This window comes from Lichenostomus cassidix, chromosome 28 (assembly GCF_008360975.1).
Source record: "Lichenostomus cassidix isolate B80296 chromosome 28, HeHo_3.0, whole genome shotgun sequence".
NCBI lineage: Eukaryota > Metazoa > Chordata > Aves > Passeriformes > Meliphagidae > Lichenostomus > Lichenostomus cassidix.
The window spans coordinates 88,987-100,781 of NC_139508.1; the positions used below are offsets into that span (position 1 = coordinate 88,987).

At 46.2% G+C, this 11,795-nt stretch overlaps 1 protein-coding gene across 1 annotated transcript; it reads right to left on the bottom strand.

Moving 5' to 3' along the window:
- Positions 1-4,672: 4,672 nt before the first annotated feature.
- Positions 4,673-7,140, bottom strand: KLF2 (KLF transcription factor 2). Its single transcript, XM_085040263.1, has 3 exons — positions 6,984-7,140; positions 5,945-6,836; positions 4,673-5,568 (listed from the first exon to the last, which is right to left on the bottom strand). Exons 1-3 carry the CDS (start codon positions 7,056-7,058, stop codon positions 5,393-5,395), a joined length of 1,143 nt encoding a protein of 380 aa, XP_084896389.1. The 5' UTR covers positions 7,059-7,140; the 3' UTR covers positions 4,673-5,392.
- Positions 7,141-11,795: the final 4,655 nt, after the last annotated feature.

Genomic DNA, 11,795 nt, shown 5'->3' on the forward strand with positions numbered 1-11,795 from the left:
ATATTTTCTACATAATAAGTTTAGGATAAATCCCTGCATCCTTTGCATGCTGCAAGTGGAAAGTGCTGGTTCATAGCAGAGGCTGTTCCCAATCTCAGCTGAAGTGATGGGGAAAGTGATTGGTATAAAATTATACAGAGCTTTAAGATGTCTCTGGGAATCAATACTGATGGATGGTGTGCGTTAAACTAGTTACCTCCAGGGCCTGTGAACTGAGCATGGCTGTGTGCTTTAGGTTACTAGTGTCTGGCTTGTACACCACTTGCTTCTCCAAAACAGTGGAAAGTACAGTTCTGCCAGAGCCTGGGCCATGGCAGAGGAGCTGCTGCAGTGCAAGAGTTCAGAGCTCTGACTGCTCCACTCACGGCATGTAGGACATGTCCTGGGCAGGTGGGACCTGGGACAGACTCAGCTGAGAGCAGCTGCTTCAAAGAACACGTAGGAATTTTAAGATTTGTAGATGCCACCAAGTAGATTTTGGATGCTAGGAATGGGGATTGCCTTCTCCCTGTTAAATTACACGGGGTTTGGGTTGAATTTTTTGCTAGTTACCATAGTGATAGCTGCATGACTTTGTTGTAGTTGTTTTATCTAAATATAGCAAAAGAAATTGCTAGAGCTAGGGGTTCTGGCTTCAAAAATTCAATTTAAGCAAAGCCTAACAGCTACTCTGTGTTAGAGGTGCACAAAATAGCTTGAGAAACCACAGAGCTTCTACCACAGAAAACCACAGAACCACACAATCCTATAATTTGAAGAGTGGACAAACTTTTTTTGGCATCCCTGTGGATGGAAGAACAAAGTTTAGAGCCAGTCAATAATTTTATGCAGTTTGTAAATGGCTGTGAGTAACCAAGGGCTCGCACAGGTTGAAATGCCTCATCCTGCATGGGGTGACCATGGACCAGCTCTAAAGCTTCAGCTCTCCCAGACGTGATCAGTTGCAAAACTGAATCTAAAATAAATGTCCAGAAAAGCCTGAGGGTTTCTAATCCAGCTTTTCACTTTAAGGTTGAAAAAAAGGGATTTGAAAGTGCCCTGCCTGCTAGCGTGCAGGGTGTTGGTTGTGCACAGGGTGCTAGTGGTTGTGCATAGGGTGCTGGTTTGGTGCTGGTTGTGTGCAGGGTGCTGGTGTGGTGCTGGACTGTTTCACGGGGCACTGCTGTGGCACTGCTATGGGGCTGGTTGTGTGCAGGGTAGTGTTGGTTGTGTGCAGGGTGCTGGGGTGGTGGTGCTAGGGTGGCGGTGCTGGGCTGTTTCACAGGTGCTGGTGTGGTGTTGCAGTGGTGCTGGGATGGTGCTAGGTGAGCACAGGGCACTGTGTCACCTTCGAGAGCCAAAAGGCCCTGCAGCAGCTGGACCTGGTCCTGCTCCGGGCCATTTCAGGATTACGGTGTGTTCTGTCAGTGAGGTCCCATCTCCAAGGGGTTCAGCTGACTCTTCTAAAGTCAGCGGGTGAAGAAAAACCATTTTCAGCAGAGTTAAGGACAACATTCTGAAACTCCACGTGGAATGCACTGACTCTGAGCAGTGACTGCTCTGGATGGTACCTGACTTTGGCAATATTTACTGAAGTTTTCACTAAGAAAAGTGTGCAGGATTTGTTTGTTTCTGCACTTAACCTGCTCTATCTTATCTCACAATCCATCTTGCAATAATAGTGAGCTGGAGTATAAAATCTTGTTTTCAACGGACTCTACATTTCCTCCAGTCAGGTTTAACTCCAGCTTCTGTAGTTTTTTCCTTTCCCTGGTATGTCAAAATCAAATCCAGGATAGCTGCAGGTTGTGGTCCCTGGATGCTCCCTGGGAGGCAGATGGTTAATTGGAACAAAATTACTTAAGAGATTACAACCTGATGGTCAGTTATTAGAAGATGTGGAGCATCACTGATTTCCTGCTGACTAGGGGAGGCTTTGTAGATTACTGGAATTACAGCAACACATCTTTGGATGTACTCATTTAAAACAATTAAAGAAAGAGTTGACAATTACTCGTAATGGAATGTAAGAAGAATGAGATCAGCATTTCTTTGTTTTCTGCTACAAGATGAGCTCAAGTTTCAAGAACCTGCAGTTTCCTGTAAAGACCACATAGCAGATGTCACATATGCCCTCCCTTAAACAATGAGAAAAAAGTTTCTTGTGAACTTTTATTAGTGCTTTGTCCCCCCATGCCTCCCCACTTTCAAAGGCCTGTCTTTATATATTTTTATGTGAGGTCTTTTATATGTATGTATGAGGATTCCTCTGCTATGTTTTCAGTTGAGTCACAAATATAAAAGCTCAGAGACCACCACTTGCTCCCCTTTCCACGTCTCCACAGCTCATCAGGGTCTGAGTGCTATTTGGTAACATGCAAGGAGGTGGAGGAGGTGGAGGAGGTGGAGGAGGAGGTGGAGGAGGTGGAAGTGGTGGAAGTGGTGGAGGAGGAGGAGCACCCAATGTGGTGGGTGCTGCAGAGTAGCCACATAAGGGTATTTTAGGGGTTGGTGACTGTGGTGACATTTATTTCTGCACAAAGGCCCTGAGCAGCACACAATGCCTTCGTGCCATTCACTGTCTGCAGCTGACTTGGAATCACAGAATCCCAGAATGGTTTGGGTTGTAAGGGAGCTTAAAGTGCATCCTATTCCACCCCTTGCCATAGGCAGGGACACCTTTTACTAGATCAGGCTGCTGCAAGCCCCATCCAAGCTGACCTTGAACATTTCCAGGGATGAAGCAGCCACAATTTCTCTGGGAATTTTATTCCAGTCACACACCACCCTCACAGGGAAGAATTTCTTCCCAACATCCAATCTAATCCTGCCCTATGGCAGTGTGAAAACATTCCCTCTTGTCCTGTCACTCCAGGTCCACAAAGCTCCAAAGCCTCTCTCCAGCTCTCTTGGAGCCCCTTTAGGCACTGGAAGGGGCTCTAAGGTCTCTTTGGAACCTGCTCTTCTCCAGGCTGAGGATTTGGAAGGGGAACTGGTCAGACCTATACCCAGCCTCAACCAGAGGTCAGGAGAGGACTGGGGACAAGCAGAGCCAGGTAAGCATGTTGTGAAAGTTGTGATGCTTCCAAGATCTCTCTCACCACTGGAGAGCTCTGGCTGGGCCCTTCCCAAGGGAGATATGGGGCATTGAGGTGTCACACCTCTTTGTCTTTCAAATTGCATTATTAAAAAGGAAGAGTTTAACCTCGCACTGTGTTACTGAAACCTGGGTTATAACAAAAATTGGGAATGCTGAAAACTAGGAATGACTAAAACCATTTCCATTTATCCAGAAAAAGCAAGGGAAAGCCAGGTGACTATGAAAAGATGAGAGTCAGAATTTTAGAAGTTGCTTTCTTAAAGTTATAAACACCCAAAGGACATGCTGAAATATGAAAATATTCAGCTAGGGGAAAGAGAAGGAAATACCTAGAACTGTTGCAACAATGATTGTGCCAAGTTTAGAACATCTTTAAGTCATCTGCACTTTCTGGAATTAGATTGTGCAATTTATTTTTTTTCTAACAAATAAATGAGTTTTGTTTTTAGTGAAGAAACATTAAAGCTCCCTTATATTTCACTTTGAAAGAGCTATAAAAGTGAAATGTGGAACTCATTCTTCCATGCCAATGATTAGAAGCCCAAAATACATCTGTTCCACATGAACAACTTCAGCCTTTGCTTTCACAGAAGAACAGCTATATTTGTAGTTGCTCTAAATGCATTCCTGTCCTTTCTTGTGTATTATAACATGTAAAGTCAGAAAAAAGGTCACAACCTTGATTAAAATCAAGTTCCAAGTATCCAGATGTTAAGGAAAAAAGTGCTGCAATATTAAGCTGAATCTGCATATTTGATTAGCAGTGAAGTGCAAGTATCACGACTCACCACTATACCAGAGCTGTAAAGACAGAGGATGCCTGTCTGACTGTCAGAAAAACTGCTTGGACTTCTGAGCATTTTCTGGGCTTTTTTTTGAGCTCGATTTGACTTCTGAGCTCTCTTTATCACCATAGGTGTTGCATTATCCAGTTCATTTGCAATTGGTTTTCAGAGTTTCGATTCCTGGCTGATTTCCCACCCAAATAGTTAATAACTTTCTTAACTCCTGAAATCTAGGTGGCACTACAAATTATTAAGTGAATTTAAGTTTTGGGGAATGAGTTAAGAAGGTATTTTAACCTGTGTTGTGAATTCATGCTTGAATTCCACTACTGTTCTACTGGAATTCTGCACTGAGCTCTCATGAAAAAGGATAATTTATGTACAAGAATGCCTTAAAATAAGCCTCCATAATTACAAAAATGCAGTGTTTAAATTTATAGTAAAAACCCACACACTGCTGGCAAACTATAACTGCATCTGGAAAACATTAAGGATGCTATTAAAATAGTCTAGCATAAACTAGAAACGAGACTGAAATTATAGTGTTGCTTACTTAACCATTTTTAGGAAGTATATTTTGAATATGATCTACTTTCCTATTTGATTTCTTGATAAAGCACTGTACTGTGTCCTATTTATCACTGAGAATAAATGACTTACTCTGTTATCTATTTCAGAAAAATCCATGTCTCAGATTTTTTTAAGTGTCTTCTTAGAGTTGTTGATAATTTAAAACACAACCAGGTGGCTGCTAGTCCAGCCATCAGGGAAAAAGTAACAGGGAGATCTCAAAGGAGAATAACAATCATAGCAATTAAAAACTTATTTTATTAAAAAGAAGAAATGCTTTCAAACATTGAAAAATTATGTTTTTATAAAAACAGAAATAGGCAAAATACCCATTTGTCTTCTATTTACATATACAATATTTCTTGTATAAAATTATTTACAATATATAAAAAAATTACAGTAAAATAGGTTATTTTCTTACAAGACATCAAGCCCTGTACTTCTAGTGTAGATCATGGCAAACAAGAATATTATTGCACCTGTGAACCAAACAGTCTAACAAGAGGAGTGTTCTCTTAGCCATGCCTTCAACTGAGATCTAAACTAACATCGTTAGCTACAGTAACATTCATTTTATCTCTTCTAGGGTCAACTTCAGGCAGTTTCCATACAAACATTGTCTTGTAAAGCTTAGGACTGGGCAGTTAGAATCGGGAAAAAACCAAACATATTTACAGCTTCTTCTATACAATCCGTATCGAGTCTTACGGAGTTTACCCTTCACAGAAGCTGCATAAATAACCCCTGTTCTCCTGACCGGGACGGGCAGGTCACTGATTCAGTCACAGCAGATTCACTGCAGGAGATGCTTGGCTAAGCTTCCTTGTGTCAGATCCTCAGCGTCCGTCCTGGAGCGTCGGTCGGTGCCTCCCTATGTAGTACCAGCTACAGATTTTTAACGTTTCTGCACCTGAGCAGTTAAATACGGTCCACTGTTGGCAGGGCAGAGTCCCTGGGGCTACATGTGCCGCTTCATGTGCAAAGCCAGGTGGTCCGATCGGGAGAACGCCCTGTCGCAGAGGTGGCACTGGAAGGGCCGGTGGCCCGTGTGCTTTCGATAGTGACGGGTGAGCTCATCAGAGCGCGCAAACTTCCAGCCACAGCCTTCCCAGTTGCAGTGGTAGGGCTTTTCACCTGTTTGGGGAAATCGGAGAGTGTGACTCAGCATGGCATCATATACCAGGCAACCTGCCGAGTTTTATCGCAATGTATCCCTTTATTTGCTACCAAGCCCTTCCACAGCAAGATCCAAGTGCTTTTAAGCTAAACTCCTTTACTCACCCATACCTCCAGTGAAAATCTTTGGAGAAAGGGCTTTAGAATCCCTTAGAAAAGCTTTGACTATATATAGGTAAACACCTAGGTGTTACAGACCTGACCACCTGCTATAGCTCAGCTGTGAATTTATCAGACTACAGGGTAAAAACCCCAGGCTGCAAGCTGTTTTATACATGGCTATCCCAAACAGCACACAGTGCGTCTCCGTATGAAGGCCATCAGCAATATTTACCTGTGTGTGTCCTGAGGTGGGCCTTCAGGTGTGAACTCTTGGTATAGGTCTTCCCACAACCGGCATACGTGCACGTGTGAGTGGCTGTCCTCTTCCTCGGCCAGGACCGACGTCCTCGCTTTGGTTTGGAGTCCAGCAGCTCCAAAGGGGAGGAAGGAGGTGTGAGCATGCCCCTAGGAGCCGAGGGCTGTAAGGGCAGGCTGTCCTCGAAAAGGCCAAACTGGGAGGTGTTCTGGTACTGGAGGTGGGTCTGTGGATGGTGGAAGCTGGAGGCCGGGTGGTAGCTTTGCTGGAAGGACACAGATGAGGGGCACATCATCTGTGTGTGGCAGTCATTCACCATGAGATCGTCGGGGCTCAGCGGGGGCGTCTCTGCCCCAGGGATCTGGGGGGAACTGGCCACCCGGGGCTGCTCATAAGCCATCATGCAGGTCGCGTTCCCCTCCTGCTTGATCTTTGGGCAAGCCTGAGGCACCAGACCCAGGACCGGTCCATAATTGTCCATGTCGGGTTCGGGCTTAATGTTCTCAACGAACTGCGGGCCCCCGAAGGTGGGTGTCACAAAGAACCGCCCGTGGACGCTGCCAGAAGGGCAGTAGTTGGAGTCCATCTCGGAACGCATCATCTCCGACACGATGCCGGCGTTGTAGGGCGGGGGGCTGCCCTGCTCCATGGCACTGTAGCATCCCGGGGACGGGTTTGTCGGGTAAAAGCCACCGCTTTCGTCTTGGGCAGGGGGATAGTCCCCGCCGGCAGCGCCCTGGCCGTAGCCATCGCTGCCCATGGAAAGGATAAAATCCAGCACGTTGTTGAGATCTTCATCCTCCTTGCGTGGGGAGAGGCTGCCCCAGGTGCCGGCGGGGGTCTTGACCTCCTGCTCGCACTTCCACCTCTGGGGAGAGAGACAAGAGAGAAGGTTAGAGGAGCCGTTCGCCTTGGGGGACGGGGTGGGACGGGATGGACTCGGGGCGCAGCGGGGCCGCGGCTCGCCGCCCACCCGTGCGATGAGCCGTCGGTGCTGAGCGCAGGGGACACTCACTTCGTGCAGGGCTTTCTCGCGGCAGGGGCTGGCGAAGGTAGCGAAGGAGGGCAGGGCGGTGTCGCTCAGCGCCATGGTGCGGGACAAGCGCGGCCGGCCGCCCTCCGCACCTTATAACGCGGGCGCGGGCCGCCTCAGGCCAATTGCAGGAGCGGAGGAAACGCGTCCCGGACGGGGCGGGCGGGAGGCAGCGGCTAGGGCGCAGCCTAAATTTAGCCCCGGTATAAAAGGACGCGGCGGCGGCGGTCCCAGCCCGAGCGGGGCGGAGCGGAGCGGGGACGGGCCCCCCTTCGCTGCCCTCTCCTCGGCGCGGGGATCGCGGGCCAGAGCGACCCCCGGCTCTGGCAGTGGCCGTGGGGCTGTTACCCCCCCACATCGGGCAGTGGCCGTAGAGCCGCGACCCCCAACTCGGACAGCGGCCAATGACGGTACACTGAGGGGTCCATGCCCCAAGTGAGCTGGGGGGACGCCAAGGGGGGGGGTCCTCTACACCCCCAGGGGATTCTGAGGGATGAGGGGCCATGGAGAGGGCCTCTGCTCCAGGGAAACTGAGACACCCTGTCCTGTGTCAAGAGAGACTGTGAGGGACTTTGGCGGGATGAGCTGCCCAGGAAACATCTACAGGACCCTTCCTGACATGAAGGGACACTGTGAGGGACCTGCTGTGGGGTGGAGGGCATTGAGGGCTCCCTGACTTGGAAACACTTAGGAATCATCTGTGACATGAGAAGACACTGATAGCTACAAGCTTCAACAGGGACCATGAAGGACTTGCTGTGGGATGGGTAACACTGAGGGGTCGTTGCCCTGGGGACACTAAGAAAGACCCTGTGAATTAGGGGTTTGATCCCCCCACACCTCAGAGCAGCTGTCCCACAACCTGGCCTCACCCTGGGCCATGTGGTGAAATCAGACTCAGAAAAAGAAGGTGGGAGTAGAAAGTGTCAGGAGCACAGTGAGGGAGACATGCCCTGCTCCCTTGGGTAAACTGGTGAGCTGATGATGGGGACCTCTGGCACTGGTCACCCTAAATGTCCCAGATGTACCTTGGTGCTGATTGAGAAAGGTGTTTGATGCTACTCTTGTATGGTCTTTGCTGAAGTTTTGCATTTAACGGAAGTCCAGGTGTGTAGCAGAATTTCCATTTGCTGCCCAAAGATTGTCAAGATCAATTTTGTGACGTTAAGAGAGAAAAAATTCACATAGCTTCGTGATCTCCTCTGGTTGTAGGCAATGTATGGTCTTGGGCTTGATTTTTCAGAAGGGAAGATTGTTCTTCTCTCTTGCCTTGGCTTCTAGCTCAGATGCCGAGTCTGAAGGAGCAATTCTCCAATAACTTCTGATAACATGCCCCAGTCTCCTGTTTTTGAGGATCATGGCTGCTTGGCCATCATCCAGGAGCAAAAGTGGTAGTTATGAAAGGGGGAAAAACAATGATCTATCAAGGGACAGACTCATGCTTTGCAAGCCTGTTAAAAGAAAGAGCCATACTTTCTCCTTTTCTCCTCCATATTTCCTTTGCAATCGCTTTTAAAAGGGTTTCTAAGTGTGCTGGAGATCAGGAGAGTGCAGGAGAACAGCTCTCACTTTTATGCATGGCGTGCCCCAGGAGGGAAAGGAGTGATGCCCTTGATGGGCTCTGGCTGTCTGAAGCATTTTGAGCCTGTTCAGCAGAGACCAGATCCGGGCTTGTGGCTGTGTTTAGCCACCTCGGGAAAGCTCAGTTGCTAGGGTGAGTAAATGATCTTTCAAATAGCTACGCATGTTTTAAAATCAGGAATATCTCTTGTTTGACTTTCTATAGTTTTCATTCTAAAAGTTCACAGGTTGGCCAGAAGGAGCAGCCAAACTTCTGTGGCTGGAGCAGAATCAATACACTGAATGCATGGTAACGCTGTACACAAAGTTGTGTGACTCATGGCTCTGTAATGTCACACTTGTGTAATCTTTCAATGTAAACTCTTTTCCTCTAATAAAACGTCAGTAAGTGAATGATATGTATATATGGAGCTGTGAGTCAGCCAAGAAAATATACTCTGATGAATTCAGAATGAATGTGAATGTTCCCTTGATAACACACCCTGAATGTCTGTGTCAGTTTATGTGCTTGTGATTTCAGCAACAGCTATAACAAAATATTTTGTTTCTAGGATATACAACTGGATGTGTAGTTTTCACTGAGAAGCTCCAATCGGATGCTGCCTTCCAGTGGGCACTGGAAGGACTTTGTTTATAGCCCTGCAATGGTTCTGTCACCAAACTCTGCATTTTCTTTGTGTAAAGGAAACGTTTAGTGGGTAGAGAGGATGAAAGCCAAGGACACAAAATGATAAATTCACTGCCTTTAGTTTCTTTTTGTTTTCAAGCAAAGCGGTGAGGCTAAAAATTGAAAGCTGCACTAAAGCTGGGGAGACAAATGTGAGAATTTATTTGCCTTGTGAGTCACTGGTTCTGGGCAAATTGAGAAAAACTTTGCCATGACCTTCCACTCGGTCTGTGACAGTTGTGCTGACATTTTCTGGCTTTTTACTGGTCACAACACTTAATTTAAATATCTAAACACAAGATCCTGGCAGTGATCTCACTTAGCATACATCAGGAGTAATGCTGCTGGTGTATAAATGTGAAGAATGTGAGATTAGAAAGTATTTGTTAAGCTGTAGTGCGTAGAGGAGAACTAAATGATGTGTGATTTGTCTTCCAGCCAAAGTAAACATGGACTCAGCCATTTTTATATGGCAAAGCTGATTTTCCTAGGTGTTGCTGCTGATTGCTCTTGTTGCTTTTACATCAAGGATAAACTTTTTAAGGGATTGCAATCAAGACTTTGCTTGTTAATAGAAGAAACCAACCTAGGGCTGTGCTGGGCTGTGCCCACTGAAGCTTGAAGTTGGATGGGTTGGTGCAATACCCATGTCACCTGGCTGCCCCAGCTCTGAGTCATTACAGAACTCAAACAAACAAAAAGCGCCTTTCTCAGGGATTGTTCTCAGAAAACCCTGATTGCACCTAGAGCAAACTAGTAATAATAGTAATAGCAGGGTAAACGGGCTGAAAATAACACCTCAGCACCTAGAGTACACAGTACAGGTAACACCATGACCAACCCCTTCATATTGAAATGAGACACAGGATCTCCTTGCCTTCATCTCAAATTGTCACAGGTCTGTTGACTATAATTTTTTTTAAATTTTATTTTAAACTGCAGGTTCTGAGTTAACACTTTTTAGAATCTGCTGTCAAGGAAGTTGATAAAATGATGTAAAAAACCACGTAAAATTAAATATACAAGTATGTGTTGGAGACACATCTTAATTTGGGGAGAGTGATTTAATCCTGTAGGTCTTTTATCTAATTAAAGTAACATCATGAATTAACAGGAGAAAGGAGCCTCTTTGACCACACCTTTCATGACTGGAGCTGATTCCCATGCAGGGACTCAGACAAAAGTGAACCATGTCTTTGATGAGCTGAAATTGAAGGAGCTCATTAAGTTTTTAGGAAAACGTTTTCCTTTAATACTTTTTTCTTAGTGATTCTCCTCTGAGCTTTCTGCGTATTTCCAAAGTCTTTCTTGAGGCTTGAGCACTGGAAAAGTGGAGTAGCAGACAAATATGAGTCACTTCTCTTTACGGGCTTGACTTGTGCTGTCTGTCATGATCTTGTGGTGAGTAGTTGCTTGGCAAAGGCCTCTTCTCCCCCAGCTCTTTCATGTCATGGAGTGCCAGGACAAGGGGGAATGGCTTCCCACTGCCAGAGGGCAGGGTTAGATGGGATATTGGGAAGAAATTTTTCCCCTGTGAAGGTGGTGAGGCCCTGGCACAGGTTGCTCAGAGAAGCTATGGCTGCCCCTGGATCCCTGGAATCGTTCAAGGCTAGGTTGGACAGGGCTTGGAGGAACCTGGGATAGTGGAAGGTGTCGCTGCCCATGGCAGGGGGTGTGACTGGATGAATTTTAAGCTTCCTTCCAATTAGCACCACCACGTATACCCTCTGCACTCAGTGTTGGCTACCAGGCTTTTTGAGAAGATCAGATTTATGACAATGTTGAAAGCAGAGCACATGGGATATGGGGGAAGACTGGAAGGTGGAACAGAGCCCTGGGAGACCTGATGGAAATGCTGGTGGCAGGGCTAGGAAGCATCAAGAGAAAATTGGAACTGCTGGGAGAAATCCAGCTTATTTAGCGTTGCACTGGTGGAAGGTAGAGGCTGCAAAAAGATACCATGAAAAGAGACGTCTGAGGGCAGAGCAATTTTGGTGTCCCAGTTTTTCTACCTGTTGGCCTACGTAGGTACCTATTTTTGTACATATCAAAAAGCAGGGCTGCTTGCATTTTCCATTCCTAGAAGTGTGGCTTTCCGCTTCTCTGTATTGCCATGAGTGGGGTTTGTGTCTGCCTGGACAGTTAAAATAATCCTTTAACAATTACATGTTCTTCAAATTATGTTGCACCTTTATGATCCTTGTCATCTAGGACTTTATCAGAAAAAAATTCTGTTTTCTTACAGATCATTGTTAACAACACTGAATGGTGAATAATGATAAAAAAGTTCAAGAACCAATAACCTGCTTGATTAAAATCTAAATTCCATTTCCAGATGTATCAGCCTGTGGTTGGACCAATTCGTGTGTGCATGCCATGTTCATTTGTCACGTGCTTATTTCTTACTGTGGAAATCACACTGCACCAAGGCACATCCTTATTTAAAACACCATTGTCATTAACCACACCATCTTTATTTAGAAATCTTTTTATGTCTGAAGTCCTCCCTGTCTCTGCCCAGGTTTATGTAACACTGACAGGCATAT